At 45.8% G+C, this 20,385-nt stretch overlaps 2 protein-coding genes across 5 annotated transcripts in view; both read right to left on the reverse strand.

Moving 5' to 3' along the window:
- Positions 1–20,385, reverse strand: part of LOC144717881 (microtubule-actin cross-linking factor 1-like) — a 261,212-nt gene that overhangs the window by 94,165 nt on the left and 146,662 nt on the right. For all 4 annotated transcript variants that reach the window (XM_078593630.1, XM_078593631.1, XM_078593632.1 and 1 more), the window contains 7 exons: positions 19,339–19,517; positions 18,487–18,625; positions 17,295–17,488; positions 16,590–16,752; positions 15,558–15,641; positions 14,946–15,044; positions 13,268–13,366 (listed from right to left, as the gene is read on the reverse strand). In XM_078593630.1, coding sequence (XP_078449756.1) covers positions 13,268–13,366; positions 14,946–15,044; positions 15,558–15,641; positions 16,590–16,752; positions 17,295–17,488; positions 18,487–18,625; positions 19,339–19,517 — 957 coding nt within the window. The remainder of the gene's footprint in view (positions 1–13,267; positions 13,367–14,945; positions 15,045–15,557; positions 15,642–16,589; positions 16,753–17,294; positions 17,489–18,486; positions 18,626–19,338; positions 19,518–20,385) is intronic.
- On the reverse strand, positions 21–13,261 carry LOC144717479 (uncharacterized). Its single transcript, XM_078592848.1, has 2 exons — positions 4,255–13,261; positions 21–3,291 (listed from the first exon to the last, which is right to left on the reverse strand). The coding sequence occupies exons 1-2, from the start codon at positions 9,202–9,204 to the stop codon at positions 1,132–1,134; spliced, it is 7,110 nt and encodes a 2,369-aa protein (XP_078448974.1). The 5' UTR covers positions 9,205–13,261; the 3' UTR covers positions 21–1,131.

Consider the following 20,385-nt stretch of genomic DNA (forward strand, 5'->3'; position numbering starts at 1 on the left):
TTTGGGAATTTTTTCCCGAACATTAATTGTCTTTCACAACAAGTCTGTGTGGAAAATGTCAGCTCGATTGGATCACGGGAAGTGGGTTAAAAAACGACCGAAAGATTTGCACGGTCGTAAGCAAGCAAGCACGCAAGCAAGCAAGCATGCGAACTTAATATAAAGGATTTAAAAATTAAGCACCCACCACCAAGACGGAAAATTACAAAAAGTCAGTATTTTTAAGGCACACATTACTTTTTTTTGCCACATTCGTAAGACCCATTTGTCCAGCTAGTTGGCTTTCTTTTCTTTTTGAACACACGAAGAGGGCCAGTGCCAACCTGAGTTACTTAAATAAAACACAACTGTGACTAAGAGTAATGAAAATATATCCTCTCTCCACAAACAGGTATTTCAAATGCTCTGTCAAAACAGAGAGTGGTCACAGTCACATCAGGATAAGTGTGTTAATTTGCAATAAAACAGTGGGGTATAAGATAGCTGGTGAAGTAAAAAACTGGCTTAGCCAAGGACATTATTAACACGTTTGAATTGCATCGCGCTTGTCACACAAGTGCCGCGCCAATGTTAGGAAGTAATTATGATGTGGCAAAACTGTTAGAAGCCTTGGGACACAAGCGTTGGTTTATGCATCCTGCAAAGGTTGTGCACAAACAAACACAGATGTTTTTTTCTTTTTTTACCACCACCAATGTTTCCCGGAAAAATAAAAAAGTTGATAGGACAGAAAAGTTTTGAAAGGGAATACAAAAGGAACACATTCAGACCTGCACATGTTTGCCTGTTTTTTCTAAATTGGGATTGTGTAAATGAATAGTGGCCTGTCCAAAAGCTTACCAAGTCAGACCAATAATATTAATACATTAAAACGCATTAACTTTCTCAAATAAATTGGCCATTTCTTCCACTTAATTTTGGTAAAAGTGCATTTTGCATTATTTATAATTGCATATATTCTTTAGAATAATTGCTAAATTACCAGAAAATATCTGTCTCACAAATGTTATATACATAGGAATAATCCCGCTATATTAAAAATATATATCCTCTTCTACTGATAGAGTAACACATTGTCGAAAAACAATTACATTCCAATTATAAAAAAAATCATAATTATTCTGAAACACCCTATGCACGATTTAGGCGAAACTGCCAGTGCGATGGGCAAGATACCTCTGCCATTTTTTTTAAGTGCTCAAGCTCATCCACGATTCTCTTCTTCTCCACGTCGGACATCTCCAGCTTCCTGCGCATCAAGTCCAGCTGCGTTTTGAGAGCCTCTTGCTTCATCTTCTCCTCGCCAGCGAGCCTCTTCTGCCGCTCGGCTTCCGCTTCCGCGCTACTTTTCTGCATCTCGAGCAAGTCGCGCGAGCGCCGCTGCTCCTCCTGCTTCTGCTCCAGTCCCCTCAGCTTCTCCATTTCCTGCATCAGCTTCTGCTCCATCTCGCGCTCCTGCTTGCTGCTGACGCCCGGCTGCTGCATTCTCTGCTCCGACAGCTGACGCTTGCGCTCCGTATCCACCACCGTCTGCTTCAGCTTCACCACTTCCGACTCGTACTCTCTCTGTTTTCTGATGGCGTCTCGCTCGGACGCCTGCTTCATTTGCATCTCCTTCTCCATTCGGCCCTTCTGGTTCTTCAGCTCTTCGAGGTAGGCCTTCTGTTTCACGATCTCCTGCTCCAGCTTTGACTTGTCGCGGTCCGCCAGATCCACTTTCGCCTTCAAGTCCCTCGCCTCCTTCTCTGCCTCGCACTTGCTCTTCTGTATCTGCTCCGAGTAGCTCTTCATCTGCACCACCTTCTCATCCAGCACAGATCGCTCTTTGGCCATCTCATCCAGCTTCTGTTTCAGCTGCATCTCCTTCCTATCCATGGAAATCTTGGTTGCGGACTCCCGCATTAAAATGTCCTGCTGCGACTGCTCTCTCAGCTTCTGCAGCTGATGGTCATACTCCCTCTTCAATTCAGTCAAGTTACCATGCAGACTTTCGGCCGACCGCTTGCTGCTTAAGAGCTCCTGCTCAAGATTCGTAATCTTTCTAAGGTACTCATTTTCCGCCCTCAGTTTATCTTGTGTGAGCTCTTCTGCCTTGCGCAGCTTCTGTGTGAGCAGCGTGATCTGCTCCTCTTGGGCCACGATGCGCTTTTCCGCTTTCGCCTTATCCAGCTGCACCATGTGGATTTGATTTCTCAACAGGCCGAGCTCCTGCTCAGACATATTCTTCGACCTGGAAAGTTCGTCAATCCGCTGCTTAAGCACTGCCATGCTTTTCTCATCTTTCTCCTTAGCTCGGACGTAACTCTCAATGTCCAGCAGCAATTGCCTTTCCTTCGTCACCATGTCCATGTGCCTCACCGCCTCCTTTTGGAGAGCCTCCCTCGCCACGGCTAGCTGACGCTTGGCCTCTATTTCCGCCGTCTCGCGCTGGCGGAACTTTTCTTCCGCCAATGCCTTCTGGCGCTGCAGCTCCTGCTCGGACAGCTTGCACTGCATGCTCAGCCTCTCCTCCGTCCACGTCCTCCGGGCTACCTCCTCCTCGGCTCTCTGCTTCTGGGCCATGCTGTCCTGCAGCTCCTTCTCCCTATGCTTCAGCTCCTCTTCCAGCTGATGCCGGATCAAGTGACCATCCTGCATCTCTCTCTGCAACAGACCCAGCTGCTCCTCCGACACTTGCTTCCTGCGCTCCGTTTGCTTGCAGCACGCTCGCATCTTCTCCAGTTCCACCTCCACCCCGTCCTTCTGGTTCGTCAGCTTATCCACCTGGACGCGCAAGCACTGCGCTTCTTGCTCGGCCTGGTCTTTCTGCCGCTGGACGTCGCTGGCAAAACGCCTCTGCCTCCTCAGCTCTTCCTCCGCGTTCAACTTCAAGCTCATTATTTCCATTTCGGCGGCCGACTTGATTGCGATGTTGTCAGCCAAAAGAGCTTGCTCATGCACGCTGCTTGCCTGCTTGCTCCTCGACACGTCGCGGCCACTGGACAACCTCCGTCTCGTTTTGGTCGGCGAGTTCGGCTGATCAACGTTGGCGTGCTGTTTCATTTCTACTTGGTACATCTTTGGCTGCTGAAGAGGGCTCCCGTTGAGGACCTGTATCGTCTCCCGTCTTCCTCCGCCCCTTTCAGGTGACATCTCTGCCGCCACTTGTTGCTGCTGCTGCTGCTGCTGTTGTTGCTGCTGCTGTTGCTGCAATAGTAAGAATTCACGCTGCTGCCGATGCCTCTGCTCCTCTTGCAGCCTGTGTTGCTGTTCAGTGTGACGTTGCAGGGCTGCTTCTGAAAGTTGTGTTTTCTACAATAGAATTAAAGTGACGATCAGAGTTGAATTTTGGCACGGCGCATCATCTTGAAGGGGTGGCGACAGGGCAAGAGGATTTGCAGAGGCAGTGCAGCTTTCAGCCCAGGGCAGGATGCATCATGAGATGCATCCTTTGCAAAAAAAGCAATTGTCAGCAAGGCCATTTCCCTCCACCACCAGTTGAACAAGCTAGTAATGAATGCCTGGAATGAACATTCATTGGCACAATGATTCATAGAATCATGTCCTAAAGGCATTATTCATCTCTTGCCACTTTGATGCAAGACTGGAGTTTTTGCATAATTTCCAAAATCATGCAAAATAACTAAAACATTTTCAATACTGTAACTCTTGATCAATAATTCGGAGTTGTTCCATTTCAAACCCTACAATCGTTCATCATGGGGCCATAACGTGAACTACTTAGGAATGAATGGCTTGTGATGTTTATCCAGGCATACGCTTGTAAGCATTGTGTAGAATACAGAGTTAAAGAAACAGAATATTATAGAAAAGTAATCTGCCTATTCTCATAGAAGACAAAAACTTGCTTTAAAAGTAGTCAGGCAAACACGCTCACTTTCACGGCGATAAGAACGGATGTCATGAGACAAATAACCCAAAATAATATAAAGGCAACGATTGGTGGTAAAAAAAAAGAATAAGGTGTAGTCACACGCAACGATGACATGTTTAAAACAGTATCAGGTGTGAAAATGTGAACTCTTGTTCTTGAGGTGTGGAATAGTTATATATGTAAAACGGCATGGCTAACGTTTGTCAATATGCAAGTGCATTGTCCCTGCTTCCAGTGTGAAAGACAAAACAATAGGTGGGGCTTGGTGTGTTTGAAAATCACACAGACGAAACACAAAACGCACAAATACAAGATCAAAGCAATGCATGCATAGGGAGGGCTTGGTGGCTTTCAGAATCATGTCAAAAAGACACGAATCAAATGTAATAAAATGGCAAAGTATGAAAAAAATCCAAAACGACCCTGACTTTTTCACCAGTGAAATATACCTTCTGTGTGACGATAATATTCACGGTATTCATATGACTGCAGACCACACGTCTACAAAATGTCAAAGATGACCACACCAATACCTCTGTAAATTTGGTGTCTGCGATGGGCTCCATCTGACCACCTTGTGCACGCTCTGTTATTCGAAGTGTCGTTCTTTCGGCAACCACCGCCAGTTTTACGATACTTGGGTGCATCTTGGCATCGACTTCAGATTGAGCCCCGAATGTGGTTGCTGTTGAATCGGAAGGTCCCATTTGCTGAACACTGGCATCAACGACAGGCCCCTGATCACAGCTAGTACCCGTAATTTCTGATTGTGAATCACGTGCACTACCACCCTCAGTGACCGTCATTTCCAACGGTTGTTCACCGAATAACGTAGTAGCGTCAACATATGTGGGCAGTATTCCCGTGTAGTCATTATGGGATTCTTGTTGTACTACAGTTTCACGAGATTTGTCTATGGCCAATTTTTCTGTTTCATATACAGGTTCAGCTCCTTCCGTCACTAAACCTGCTTTATCGCCAACCTTCAGATGATCACTCAAGCTAATAATTTCATCGCGTGGTTTGTTTTCTTTTTTTACAACCACTCCACTTTCTGCACGGGTATCCATTGCCTCGAGTCTGGCATCGAATTGATCTTCTTGTCTTCCACCGGTTATTTCTACATTTGATGGTTTGTCATCTTCAACTGCAATGAGCCCAACCTCTGCGCACTGATGGTCAGATGTTAAAGTAGTACCTCCCATTTCCAACGCATGACGGATTTCTTCCTGCTCAAGAGCAACTGTTGAATTCTCACTTCTGCCAAGATGTTCTTCCCCTTGGAGCAGTGAAACCTCATCTAAGCCAGATGTTACATCCATAGACATATCTTCGATAATGAAAAGACCACGTGCTTTGTTCGCCGAAACCTCAATATTAAGTGGTCCTTCTTTTCTTAGCGTCTCATCTTGCACGCACTGAGACAAAACATGCTGCTCATCCGTAGGCAATGTTACCGTATTGCTTTCACTAATCTCAGGCTCTTTCAAAAACGACCCATCAACTGATAAAGGTTGACCAACAGTGCCTTCATCATACTCTTTAGTTTTTTCGTCACTTAACTCATCTCTTTCAGCAAGTCGTGTTGGCTTTGTTTGGTGCCCATTTTTATTTTCTGAACTAAAATCTCCTGGCTCGGTCTGGACTGCTATTTCTAGACATATCTTGCTGCCAGATTCAAAATCATGGCACGCGCTTGCTATTTGTCCCTGATCGACCTCCGCTTGGTGAATTATTTTCTCAGCGTCAACCATTACGCGGGGCTGAAGCTGCATTTTGCTGCCTCCCGGAATGACATCTTCGTCGCCTTCCTTCACACTCTCCCCCACAGACACGTGCGGAATGCTGTCCTCACGACGCTCATCGCTGCTCGATGTTGTTTTGGCTTCACCGTCTTGCCAATGCACACGTGAGCATTCCTTATCCGAAAGAAAAACGGTGTCGGTGCCAATGTTTTTCATTTGATTGTGGAGGTCTGTCTGCTGCCCAGCATCCGTGACCAATGTCGGTGCTTTGTCAAACTGCGCTTTGGCATTCGCCGCCGCTTCCTGTGCCTGCGAGCGCTCCAGGGTGAGCTGCTCCACGAGTCGGCGGAGGCGATCCGCCTCCTCCAGCAGAGCTTCCTGACGTCGGTGCTCTTCGTTTAGTGTCTTCTTGAAAAGCTCCGACTCGGACACGAGCAGCTGCTGGTAGCGCTCTTTGTCTTCGGCCAACGCTTTGAGATTTTCTTCCGCATTCTCTTGCTGTCTCTGCACCGCCTCCGTCTCCTGCTGGAGCCGCAGTGCTTCCAGGATTGCCTGGAGCTTCTCCTCCTCCATCCTCCCCGTAAGCTCTCTCTGATTTTGCAATTCTTGCTCAGATTTCCTTTGCAGCCTGGCAGATTCGTCCGCCTCTGCACGGAGATGCTCTGCCTCCATCGTGGCCACCCTCAACTTTTCTTCTTCTCCTAGAAGTAGCACACTCTTCTCTTCTTCGGCTTTTTCATGAAGGTTCTTCATTTGCTCATCGTTGTTGTGCATTTCAAGCACCTTTTGCATCCGAGCTTTAAGATCTGCCAGCTCTTCTTCCACAATGCTCTTCTGATGCACGACCTCTGCTACTTCAGCTTTCTGAGAAATCAGCTCTTCTTCTAGATCCTTCTTTTGACATTTGGTCTTACCCAACTGGGAGCGTAGCTCGTTCAATTCTAGTTCAGTCGAGGCCCTTTGGTTGTCCGTCTCTTGGGCAATGCGTCTTTGTCGTTCAATCTCAGCTTCCGCGAGTGCCTTTTGCCGCAGGGCTTCGGCCTCAGCATCCGCACATCTGCTCGCGTTCTCCTCCGCTTCCTTTCGACGCCGTTCGGCCTCCTCCTGAGCCTGAGCAGTATGCACGGCTGAGTTTTCAGCCTGAGCTTTCAGGTGCCGTGCTTCTTCAGCCTGCTGTTGAAAGAGAAGCAGTTCCATCTCCGCCCGCTTCCTCGCGAGGTCTGCCTCCGCAGCAAGCCTCTTGGCTCGGCTGGCCTCCTCTTCAATCCGCAGAATTTTCTCTTTTTCCTCAGAAGCCAATTTTTCACTTTCCGCGCACTTCATTTCCAGCAGCGCCAAACTGGCCTGTGTTTCCGCCTCTATTTGCGTTTGAGCGGCTTCTTTTGCCAACGCGATCTGTCTGACCGCTTCCTGCGCAGACTGCTCTTTCAGAATCAGTGCCTCGCGCTCCCGTTGCCTGAGATTTTCCAGCTCGTCAAGCGCGCACCGACACTGCTGCGCCGCGTCTCGTTCAGCCTTCATCAAATGCTGGACGTGATCCTCGGCTTCTCGTTTCTTCCGGGCCTCCTGCAGGGCAAACTGTCTCTGCTGCTGCGCCTCCAACTCGGCCTGTTCCTTCAGCCGTGCAGTTTCATCAGCCAATACCTTCAGCTGCAGGAGCTGTCCTTCCAAATTAACCCTTTCCTGAAGAGTATCATCCACCTTATTTCTTAGCAGCTGGATTTCTTCTTGTATTAAGGTTCGCTGGAAACATGTTTCTTGAACGATGACTTGCTGTTTCCTTATCTCGTCCTCAGACTGCAGTCGCATTTGCTCCTTCTCTTCTGCTATGGCCTTCTTTTCTCGGGCCGCCTTTTCTTCAACCAACTGCCTCTGGTATGCCCCCTCTTCGGCCAAAACCTTCAGCCTCTCTGCCTCCTGCTCTTTTTCCTTGAGCGCCAGCTCCGATTCTTCCTTGAGTCTGCATGCCTCCTGAATGGCAGCCAACTTATCTCTGAACATTTGCTTTGCATCTTCCCTCTGCTGAGCCAAGGCCGCCTCTGCTTGGAGGCTCTGTTGCATTGCTTGCTCAGCCAGAGCTCTCAGTTGTACAGTCTCCTGTTCCATGTCCTTCAACTTTGCGACCGCTTCTTCCTCAAGGGCCTTCTGCATCCTACTAAATTCCTGTTCTGACCATCTCCTTTGATCGTTCTCGTTACGCAGCTTGAGTTTAATGAGCTCCTGGAGCTGCGCTTTGACTTTAGCGAGCTCTTCCTCGAGGATTCTTTTCTGACGCACCGCTTCTGACGCGTGAGCCCTGGCGTGCGTTACCTCCTCTTCCAGGAGCACAACGTGCTGAGCATTCTCTTCCATGCACGTGCGCAAACGCGCAAGTTCCATCTCCGCCAAACGTTTCTCGTTTGCGGTTTCCGCGGCCAATTTTCTCATTTTCTCCAGTTCGTCTTCGGCGTGCCGTTTCTGCCGGAGAGCCGCCTCCTCCGACTTGGCACATTCCTTCGCCTCGTGTTGAGCGAGTGACTTCTGGTGCTCGGCCTCCTCCTGTGCACGAGCTCTCTTTTTAGCCGTCTCCTCTGCCAGGACTTTAAAGTGGAGCGCTTCATCGGTCCTTTGCCTCCACTTCTCCAGCTCCCTCTCGGCTGCATCACGACAAACTTCTGCCTCCTCGGCCCACTTTTTGCACCGTTCCACTTCGGTGATCAGCGACTTCATGATTTTCTGCTGTTCCATTAGCAAGCCACCTTCCTCGAGCTCCTCGTGAAATGATGAGCGCTTCAATTTTATTTCAGCTTCTTGTTTGTGCTGTTCAGCCACTTTAGCCAATTCCCCTTGTTCTCTAGCCTTGGTCTCAGCCATGTCATGTTGTTTTTGAGTCTCTTCAACTTCCCTGCGCACTTTGTCGAGTTCATGGAGGGCAAACTGTGTTTGACGAGCCGCTTCTTGCTCTGCTATGGCCTTCACTCTCAGTTCTTGCTCAGCATTGTGCCTCTTACAGGCTTCCTCCTCAGCCAGGTCCTTCATTTTTTTGGTTTCCTTTTCGGTGCGCAGCTTCTGAAGCGCTGCATCCTCCGCGGCCATCCTGAGGCGCATGACCTCTTTCTCGAAGGCCTCTTTCTGCAGAGACAACTTCTTGAGCTCCTGCCTGAGGCTCTGCACTTCCAGCTCGGTTTGCTTCTGCTGCAAGAGAACGTCCTGAACGATCGTTGTCTGCCGATCGATTTCCTGCTCCGTCTGCCTCTTGAGCTCCATCAGCTGGCGCTCAATGGACAGTTTTTGCAGCGTCACCGTCTCCGTGTAGGAGAGGCGGTTCTGGGTCTCTCGGTGCATCTGCCGGCGCAGTTTGTCAGCCTCGGCCTCAGCCTGTGCTTTTTCCTGGGCATAGTTTTGCGAGATCTGCTTTTGTTTCTCCAGCTCGGCTTCCATCTTCGCTTGCTTTCTGAGCGTTTCTCGCACCTTTTGCTGCCTCATCTGCGCCTGCTTTGAGCCACCGCCGCACACCGCACGCACACAGAATCGCAACCAAGGGGAAAGAATAAAGAAGACAAGTGAGGGGGAAAAAATTAAAGTGAAAAATGGGAAAAAAGACATTGAAAGGGGAAGAAAACGGTAATGAAATGGAGAAAACAAGATATTAAACACTGGGGTATTAAGGGGTTAAGAAAAAGCAGTGAAACAAAATGTTATGGAGTCACACGTGAAGAGCACACAGCACACACAACTTCTAGAATTTAGCTGCCATGGAAGCCATTAATTCTTCACGTCACACATGTAGAGTTTCATTTCAACGCAATGTGGGCAGTAGTCAGTGTGGCTGATGATTCCAAAGCCACTTGCATGGTGTTATGGCAGTCACACAAATGCCCCTTGGATAAAGGCTTCAGCAGCAATACAGGTTCTTCATCGTCGCTGGGAGCCGACATGAACGAGTTCTCCGTGAATGCTTACGACTCCCGCTTTCCATTCCCTCCGTTAAATATACAAAGATTCATTTATGTTCAAGATATGTTTCTGAAATTAAAAAACGTACACTTCAAAGTAGTCAAATATTGCATTCGTAATATTTTTTTTTGCGAACGAATATCTGCACTGAAAGCGAATTAAAATGTGTGTAAAATAAATGTTGCTAAATGTTTAAAAGCTTGCGATGATCGTAAACACATGCTTAAGTCATGCTTAACGATAGCTCCGATGCGTTGTCAGATTGTACAGCATATTTTTTGGCATGGTGTCCGACGTTTCACTCCCCATCCTGGGATCTTCTTCAGGAGCTTAACGGAGCGACTAACTTTCTCCCTCGATTACAGAGAGTGGCCCAATTCATTTCCCGAAGAAGCTCCCAGCACATGGAGCGAAACGTTGGATTCCAAGCTAACACTTGGTACGATCTGAGAAAACACATCGGCGAGCTATACAGCACAAATATAAAAATTCTGTAGAAATCCTCAATGATTTTATGCGATGCTAGTTACAAAGGTATCTTTTTTTATTTAACTACTGTAAATTGCATCGCCTTGCTTATTTAGGCAGATATTCTGAAAGCCACCAGCGTTTACCTCTTAATTACAAAACAAAGAGACGTGTGTTTTTTGCAGCACGAGTAGGTCACGGGTGAAAGTTAGTCGTTTTTTTTCAAACATCAGCCGGAAAATAGGGTTACTGTGATGAGTCACAAAACACAGACACGTGCAGACACTCACTATTGCGTGAGGTCGCTGCAGAAAAAGACAGGAATTGTGTTAAACGCATGTAGTGGCAAACTCTGCACATGATCTCGACAACACAGAGTGAGCACATTGCCGATTGCTCTCCCCTGTATGAAAGTAATTCGAGTGAGGCAAAGGACATTGACAAAATTAAGAAATATAAAATGTCGTGCAATCGACTTGGTTTTTTGTTCTAGATCACTTCTTGTGATGCTGACATCATGTAAAAAAATTGTGTAAGTTAATGTTATTCAAAATTACCGTATGTGCAATGAGTTAAAGAGGAAGAAAGGGACATGGCATCACACTGATTTCAAACTACAAAACGGATAATATATCATATTTACACACAAACACACACTTGTAAATGATAGTGAAAATCCTGGAGAATAACCAAGTGTTAGTGCAATGAAAAGCAATCTACCAATAATCTGGAAGTGTTCAGTCAAATATAATGCCACGAAATAATTGTACTAGGTGACATGCCATAGGTTTACCAGCTCTTGGTGTTTACAAATACTGTAAAGTTCAGCAATTAAACAAAATAAAATTGCCATCCATAACGAGAAATTAACAATGAAACAGTTAAAATGGTGTGATTCACCCCTAATCACTCCATGTTCATGATCACCAATTACACATTTCCCTGGTAACATGGTGATGCAATGTAAAAATACAACTGAATACGAAATAGGAGAGAGAGAAAAAACATCAAAGACAGGAAAACCACATCACAAATAAGACATTTGTCCACGTGTTGGCCATCGGCTGTAGATATCTTGTCCCATCTTCCATCGCGTTATCTTACCGCAAAGTTGAAGGAGCTGCAAATCGCACTGTTACCTCGATAAAAAAAGTATACCGTTCCTTCGACTATAGCCGACACCTGTGTTGCTTACTACAGGATGCTGCCACTACAAAATATTATGGGGAATATCTTTTGTTTAACTTGGCCTGCACTGGGACACCTTTCATAGCATGCAGGATAGTTTTTAGTTTTGTATGTTGGGCAATTAAGTGTATATTAGGGCTGCCACGGTACAATTTTTTTACTTTGTGATATTACATTTCATGATTTTAGAATCTCGATAAAAGTTTTCCTTAACCTTCAATCTGTATTTCACATCTGCCTCATCTTATTATTGTGCCTTTATGTACTTCTAGCACAAATAAAGAGTGCTCAAAAGTTATTAAACTGCAGTTCACGCAAAATAAACTGACCAAAAGTCGTTTTTATTCATTATTACTTGACAATGCATGATGCTGATGGCATTGTATAAACACCATGCTGTCAAATTATGCAGAACAGACGCTGTCGCCTCGACAGACCTGGTCTTCACCTGAGGATGGCTGCTTGCGTTGTGGCTGAAACGTCGTGAGAATTATTTTATTATGTTTTATTTTTATTATTTTATTACTTCGCTTCTACGTGACTTTACCGAAAGAACCAAGAAGAAGATATGCAGAACACGTTTTATGAAGCAGAAATTGAATGAAAAACTACGTATATTTTTCACGTGAACGTTATAAATATTGTCAGGAAGTGACGATATTATTGTGGACTTGATATCATCCGATATATCGTAGTATTGCTACATACATCGTGGCAACCCTAAGGTATATATATATTTATATTTCAGCATACACAAATGAAGGCAAATAACGAAGGATTTTAGTTTTGGAAACAATTCATCGCGCGCACGCTGTATTGTCCATCACAGGTCGTGTGCTGCAACAACGGTGCACCAGATCAGTTTGGTGGAAGAGTCTAAAGGGCTTATCGGGATGTGCCACAGTATTGCTTCATAATGCAGACAAGCAAGCATTCTGCAGCACAGCAAATGTTTGTTTCAAACGCAACGCATGAACTCCCACACACATACGAGCGCACACACGTAGAATCAAAGTGCACTGAACAACAGTTCAGATCACTTCATATTGACATTTCGTAAATGTTAGTAGTGTTAGATACAAAAGCTGCTTACACAAACCACAAAAGTAACAAAATGTTTTTGCACGAAAAAACATTTTTGTCGTTAATCGCTGCAGGAATCAACAGTTTCTCTCAGCATTTGAGAGAGAATCTGTTTAGTCAAAACAACACTGGTATACTTTCAACCGAGTACATTTTTTCTTTCAATATTTAGAATCTAAAATGACCACAACTTCAGGTCCGTTACTCAAATATTTAATGTCACACAATGCACACACTGTGCCTCACAAGTGGAGCACTGTAGTGGTCATGTGCACTACATGTCAAATGCAGAACGAGATGTCAGAAACTAAATTAAAAGATGAATGAAGAAATAACATCGTGACTGGTTAACACTATTTACAATTAATGAGCCTTGGTCAAGATTCATGTAAAACTATTTTACATGGAGCCCATGCCAATTCTACGCACAAACAGCGATTTTTGGAATTAAAAAAAATCAGCAGACGGAACACTGTCCCATGAGCACTGTTTGTGGTTGACTGCCATCAATGTCAATCAATATGAACATACAGGCATTTCATAAATACAGATGGGCATAAGTTAGCGAGTAATTCATAAAAATTCTGATGATGTTGGGTATAAAGCTGAAACTTGTCAATATAGTCATACCTATGATTATAAATTTACACAACCGAACAAAAAAATATATATTTTGAGCACCAGAAAATTGAGGGGGGAAATAAAATAAAACGTTTAGCTATTCTGCGTTTTAACTGAGCACTGGGGAAGTTTGTATCCAAAGATTTTCAAAGGCGCTGAATCCAAATATGATCAAATATTTATCATCATTAAAATTTTCGCAAAAATGTGACATTAATTGCAATAGTTGTGGGCAAATTCCCACCGGCAACTCGAGTTGAATACAAGGTACATGCCTCTGGCATGACCCTGCCCAGTGTTGTTCGACGTCACCGCACGACGCGTCGTTAGTAAAACTCATTAGCGACACTACCTCGTCCTCGCGGGCGCGCCGCAGCGTGTCGCCGATGAACTTCTCGTTTTGTCGAGCCAGAGTAATCTGGCTACTGTAACGGTTACGCAGCTCCATGAACTGTAAGGGGGAACAACATTTTGCAAAGTCATCGGCGATCCAAACACGTACGCAGCGGTCAAGCGAGATGTACACAATCCGCTCCGCGAACGAGGAGCGTTCTCGTTAGGATCCGCCGAGGGGGCTGGATTAAAGCAAAAACAACTTGCACAACACGAGAGTGTGATTAATGTCAACGCTGCTGTAAAGAAGTGTTGTTCATAAAGCGGTCGTGATTCAGGATAATATAACTCAGACCCACTTTCTCATGTATGCATATGCCACTAGTTATCCAGATTCTCGTGGTAGAAAAACCATCATGCACAAACACATCTTGGGCTGAAATGATTAAATACTGAAGCCAATAGGTGCATCAGTATTTACATCGATTGCATGTCTGCCATAATGCACAGACATATCGTCAAGGACGTGCATCTGTATCAAAATAAAGGGCCACATTGCCTAAAAGGTAAAAGCCAATCTTTAACAACAAATATGTTATGGGATGTTGGCTATCAACAACAAGGCAACTCCTATGACTAATTGGGAATGGGACGCAAGCGTAGGATTGATCACCCTGTCGCTGGCCGCCTTTGGGGAGGGTGTATAGTATGAAAGGCCGAAACACCCTAGGAACCAAAGGTTCACTACTGACGATGCGCTCCCCAAATTTCACCAGGCTCACTGTTCATGAACTCTTGGAAGTGCTTGCACAAAGGATAGTAACATCTCATCATGTGTTCTTGGAACCTATCAAGTCAATAATTTTCTGTTGAGAATGAAGGAACAATCAAGTCACAGGCACATTTGGTGTTGAATATCTGTGATCCGGCACTTTTGGACGCGAGGGGCAATGGATCAAGTAGATTTTGACAACTCCCAAACCCACTGGGTGAGGATGGGGCCCAGAGATGGCAGTGCAGCAAAAGGTTTTTTTTAGTGCTATCCTCATGAACATATGTGGGTTTTCTCCGGGTGACTCCAGTGTTGTCCCACATTCCAAATATTCCTTGCAATAGAATTGGCCAAACATCCCATTGCAGGACCTCCGTGAAAAAAAAACGAAAGTCTTAACCGTTATGGAAGCTTTCCTGAACAAATAACTTTATCATTGATATAACCTACTGAAGTGCATAAGAAGCTTGCAAAAAATAAATTTCCCAATTATGTATGAAACACACAAAAATGTAAGTTCGTGTGCGTTGTTTACTGCGTGTTGTTTGGCATCATGTTTTGCTCCACTTGCTAAGAGCTTCTTTGGGAACTGAATGTAGCAGTTCACCAACAGTTTCCTTGATAATATAAATTAAGTTGAGCAGCCAATGTTATGTTTCATCTCTTGTGCATACAAAATCAATGTAACCGACAGAGAACGTCAACTGCTTCATCCAGTTCCTGAATAAGCTCACAGCACGTGGAGCGAAAATTCGGACATTGTGCCAAACAACACGCGGTGATACATCCCGAAAAACACAACAGGGATCAACACAGCGCACAACTGTGTAAAACTATGCAATCGTGACATTGATACTGTAGTCCCCCTACTTAATGCAAGATCCACTTCTGTGGCAAAGAGCCCGTGGCTCCAAATCCCTACTACCTGCTGCCCTGTGACATCAGCAGACGACTGCAGCATTCGCTTGCGCACAGGTGCCTTCTCCGCCATGGCCCTGTAGGTCATCAGCTGCATCTCGTAGTCCTGGTTGGAGAGAAAAAGGGGCAGCATTGGAATACTGAATGCAAACTGGGTAGCTCATTACCCCCATTATCACGGAGATGAAACAGCCAACGTGATAATGCGGTACTGAAATAACTGCCGACGCGATGCCGGATTTGAATGTTGATTTTATAAAAATCCCAAATTATACCAGGCATTCTAATGTTATAAGTAGATAGTCTGAGGCTAATTGTGTATGTATGAATGCACACACATACACACAAAACACTGCGGTAATTTATTTGTACAGCCACATAGGCTGTATATCACGACTGCATGTCGGATGACTTACATTTGGTGAGCCACTCTCTAAAAAGGACGATAGAATGCTGCCTAGTATTGGTAACAGAGACCTAATCGAGCGATTCCAGAATTAGTTCTGCCGAATCGTGTCACGAGGCCGCTCCCTGATTTGTATTTACCTCACCGCCTCACTCCGGGAGCATACATCAGACGAGCATGGTGATTTGAAAGCGGCAAAGGGTTCGAGCTCACCTTGACTCCAGTGCAGAACTGGCTGGAGTATTCCTGGCACTCGTTCAGCTTGGGAAGGTTCTTTTCCAACTCCACGACCAAATTCTGCAAAGAAAAAACGCAGCCTCGCAATATTCGCGCGAATGCTTACCAACAATTCCATCTGGAGCACTTGGCCCAGCAAAACGTTTCACGGCCCAGCGGCAAGCCCTCATTGCCGCTTGTTACAGAGGTTCACGGTTCGAGACCACTGGCCACCCTGGTTGAAACAGCAGGGTCTATTTACCATAAATAAATAAATAGATGCGCCATGTCTGATTCTGAGTGGAACGTTGGAGTTCCTGTGACGTTACACGAAAAATAGCAGTCCACGTGTACAGGTACCATGGCCCAAATCAGCTAAATTGTATTTGTGATTGACAAGTTACTCAATGGGGAAAAACCACAAAGCCGGTACCATAAACATCTAGTGCTGCACAGGGACAATTGCCACTGAGGGTGCCCTTGGCTAGACTGTAGAAGGGCATTGGAATAGTTCACATGAGGTGTGATGTAAGGCACTTTCAGTTCCTGAGGCATGTGAGAGCAAACAAAAGACACGAATGTTGGCGTTGAAGTAAGGAAGGCGAACAAAGGAAAAAACAACAACCTGTTAAAATTTCGATTTAAAGCTTTCGTGACTGCAGGGATTCATCTTCTTGGTTCTTGCGGTAAAGTCACGTAGAAGGGAAGTAATAAAATAATAAAAATAAAACATAATAAAATAATTATCACGACGTTTCGGCCACAACGCAAGCAGCCGTCCTCAGGTGAATACCAGGTCTGTCTGGGAGACAGGTCTTCAAAAAAACGTCGTGAGAATTATTTGATTATGTTTTATTTTTGTTATTTTATTACTTCCCTTCTACGTGACTTTACCGAAAGAACCAAGAAGAACAACCTGTTTGCTCATTATTTTATCTAAAGAAGAGCCAGACTACTTCCACTGGTTTCCAGAAGGCCTGGCACACATATAGAGGCCAGACCGAGTGGCTGCTCGTACACACAACACACCTGCTGCTGGTGGAGCTGTTCAGTCAGGCTGCGGCTGTCGGTGGCCTTGGCGGACTGGAGACTTTCCTGGAGCCCCGTGGCATCTTGCACAAAGCTGTCCAGCCACACGTACGTCTCCGTGTAGTAGCCGAGCTGCTTCTGCAGGCCCTCCAGCTCCCGCGCTCTGCAATGTCAACGCGACACGTTCGCACAAAGGGCCGCATGTTGTTGTTCGGCACGATGCCCCGGCGTTTCGCCTCCGCGTGCTGGTAGGTGAAATTGTTACATGCGTGCAACGCTTCAGCGGGCTATAAGCTGCGTGAATGTATGCGGGGCATTGACACGGCTGCCAAGCGGTAACGCCTTTCCCGCTTGTTGCAGAGGGTTCGCGGTTCGGCAAACGCCCTGGTCAACACCGCGGGTGTATTTACCAAAAAAAAGTACATCCCCCTCTGTTCCACTGCAGACGATCAAGATCCCTTTGTGAACGAGTAGGCCAAGCGTGCTGGCGGCGTCACAAGGCAAACGACTCGCAATATACTTCATTGAGTCAAAACAAACAATTACAACATCGCCCTGCCCCCCCCCCCTAACCGGCAGTGAAACAGCACCCGTCGCGATCGCCTCGCCCTGTCTGTTGGGATGGGCCGCCAATACCAAACACGTGCAGAGTTATTATTCCTGTCATTGTCATCACAACGACTAAAAGGGGGGCGGGCGGGGCACCTGGCGTCGATCTGGCTGTGGACGCTGTGCCAGCGCTCGCACAGCTGATCCGCCCTCTCCTTGAAGCGATCGACGTCCGGGCCGCGCTCGCTGTGGGCGCGGAACATGTGCTCGTTGACGGCGCGCGCCCTCTGCACCTCGTCCTCCAGCGAGTGGAACAGGTCCTGCTGCTGGTCCACCTCGGTGCGCCATTGCTGGCGGTGGTGGGGGACACAGACACGGTGCCGCATGTACAATACTTGCGCTCGTGGCTATGATAAGCATTGTGGGGGAGCGGGGGGGGTGGTGCCGCCGACAAAACAAGAAGTTCATCAGTGGCACGCTGCGGGCTGCGAGGATGAGGTAGTCTGCCCATGAGTTGTACTAACAACGCGTGCAGTTATGTTGAACAACACTGGCAGGGTCATGCCAGAGGTATGTGCATATTCAATGGTAGTTGGAAGTGGGAATTGCCAACAAGTGGTTGGCGTCATTGGAATTGCAATATGGTGCAGCAGCTGAAACAGTTGGGCAATTTCGATTTAAAGCTTTCGTGACTGCAGGGATTCGTCTTCTTGGTTCTTTCGGTAAAGTCACATGTCGAAAAGACAGACTCTGTCTTCTCGACAGACCTGTTCTTCACCTGAGGACGGCTGCTTGCGTTGTGGCCGAAACGTCGTGAGAATTATTTTATTATGTTTTATTTTTATCATTTTATTATTTCCATTCTATGTGACTTTACCGAAAGAACCAAGAAGACAGTTGGGAAAGTTTACAAAAAATCCTCTGCCTCTGTCCACCAAGCTGCATAAAGTTAGTATACTGGCAGGTCATGTGCAGAGGGGTAAAGTGTGGGCGCTCCCCCACCTCGTCCAAGACGTGCGGCCAGGGTGGAAGAGTAGGCCAAATACCTCCAGAGCTCCCTCTAGCAGAGGCCCTTCCTCCAACAGTGATGTGAGCAGGTAATTGCATGGCTACACCTGTGTCTGTGATAACTATGACTCCGGGTCATTTTTCAGGAGAATTCAGCTTTGGGATATGCGACCAATTCTTTCGGTTATATTTTTTTTGCATGTGAAAAGAATCTTAGAGTGCTCGGAAAGAAAAAAAACATGCGAACAAGGCAACAAAACTAGGAGGCTAACAACCTATGTCCTTACCAGCAATGTAAATGCCAAAAATGGTAACAAGAAAAAACTGATCGATGTGTCACCTTGAGAATGGTTTTATAGCGCTGTATTTCCTGTGGGTCAGTTGGAACTCTTTCTTCCTCGCATAGCCTGGTCTCAAACGTCTTCACGAGGATTTCTGCATCTTGCACAGACTTTATCACCAAATCCACAGTCTTCAGCCTACGGGGAAAACAATTATAAAAGCAATTATATAATAAAAACATTATTAGAAAAACATTTTAAGTTCATGTTCTCCATAAATAGTTTTGTAAGGTCTTTATGAACCCAATTATGCAGCATTTTTCCAAATCAGTAAATTATCATAAAATGAACGTAAAAATGACATTAAGTAAACACTTTCATTTTATATAGCGCCATTCAGGCTAACAGCGTCCCATAACCCTGTACATCAATGAAATATGAGGACCAAATCCCATACACAGCTACTACCAAGTGAATTAAAACCCTACTTACCAAGCAAAATCAAAAAGGATTAAATTAAGACATTGCACCAAAACACAAAGAGCACAAAACAACAGAAAAACGTCATCACAACAAAAACATCGGTCCATTAAGGTCACGTAATAATAATGACATTTATAACGCGCCAGATCTTGCAGACAAGTCAACAACTCAGAGGCGCGGAGCCAAGCTCAGGGCAGCTCGAAAGCCCTGACCAAACAGATGGAGGTCTTTAGATGTCTTTTGAAAGTCAGAGTGCATTTTATGTTGGGGATACGTAAAGGGATAGAGAGTTCCACACCAAGGGGGGTGACAGCAGAGAACCGACGTGAGGCTGTAACAGTTTGAGACCTTGGTGTCCCGAAGCAGATTTTGAGTGACACGAGACAAAGGCCTCGACTGCGTGTGGATTGGTGTGGCGCCGTCCTCACTTTTCCAGGTAGACGGAGGAGAGGCAGTAGACTTGGTCCATCCTCTGCAGGGTGACCGCGTGCTCGGAGCGAAGCTGGGTCTGGCTCGGCACGGCCACGCTCTGGCCGAGCACGGACTCGCAGCTCGCGCTCGTGCGCTGCAGCCCGGCCTTCACCTCCTCCACGTCTCCGTGCAAGCGCTGCCCAGAAAAGGGAGGAGCACGGAATGGAAGGGACGAAAGCGATCAACGTCAGCGTCAGCAAGATGACCTGGCGCAGCAATAGCATGTTAAGAGTGCCCCGTACCGGTTTGCTGAATGAATCAAGGATATCAATGCCAACTCTGCTGATGCCACCACACCTTGTCATTCCTCCCCTTGCTGGCTCCTGGTTTTTTCGACAGTTGACAAGTGTCTCATCTTCTTGGTTCTTTCGGTAAAGTAACGTAGAATGGAAATAAGAAAATAAGAAAAATAAAACATAATAAAATAATTCTCACAAGTGAGAATCACAAGTGAGAATTATTTAATTATGTTTTATTTTTATTATTTTATTATTTCCATTCTACGTGACTTTACCAAAAGAACCAAGAAGATGAATCTCTGCAGTCACGAAAGCTTTAAATCGAAATCTAAGTGTCTCATCGTTTGGCTTTAGGGGTCCCCATTGGTTGCTGACCTCTGGGTGATACTCCAATGCCAGTCTCTGTAACCTGCCCTTTTTCATACTGCACGTGTGCCCTGCCCATCACACCCTTCCAGATTGCATTTAGAATGATTGCCTGGCATCTTCCATTGCGAACTTTCAACTTGCTCTCCCGACACGTCGATGAAATTCCCAGCACAGAGTTGCACGTAAATGTATTTAAATTACAGGAACGTATTTTCCACATGCTAATACATTTTATATAAAAATCATAATTACCATAGGAGAAAAACATGATTGGAACTTGTGAATAAGCAGGCAAAGAAACATTATTTATTCAAGGAATGTTCAAGAACACAATATTTACATCGATGAGATCATGTGTTGATCGCATTTGTTATACAAAACCTAAATCATGCGTAA

This window comes from Lampetra planeri, chromosome 4, assembly GCF_965212315.1.
Source record: "Lampetra planeri chromosome 4, kcLamPlan1.2.h2, whole genome shotgun sequence".
NCBI lineage: Eukaryota > Metazoa > Chordata > Hyperoartia > Petromyzontiformes > Petromyzontidae > Lampetra > Lampetra planeri.

Bases quoted from the DNA above. Each gene is read 5' to 3' on its own strand.
- LOC144717479 (XM_078592848.1), bottom strand. From the start codon at position 9,204: ATGTCTTTTTTCCCATTTTTCACTTTAATTTTTTCCCCCTCACTTGTC. The intron at 3,292-4,254 runs TGATTCGTGTCT...ATTCTATTGTAG, and splicing joins CTTTGCCATTTTATTACATT to AAAACACAACTTTCAGAAGC.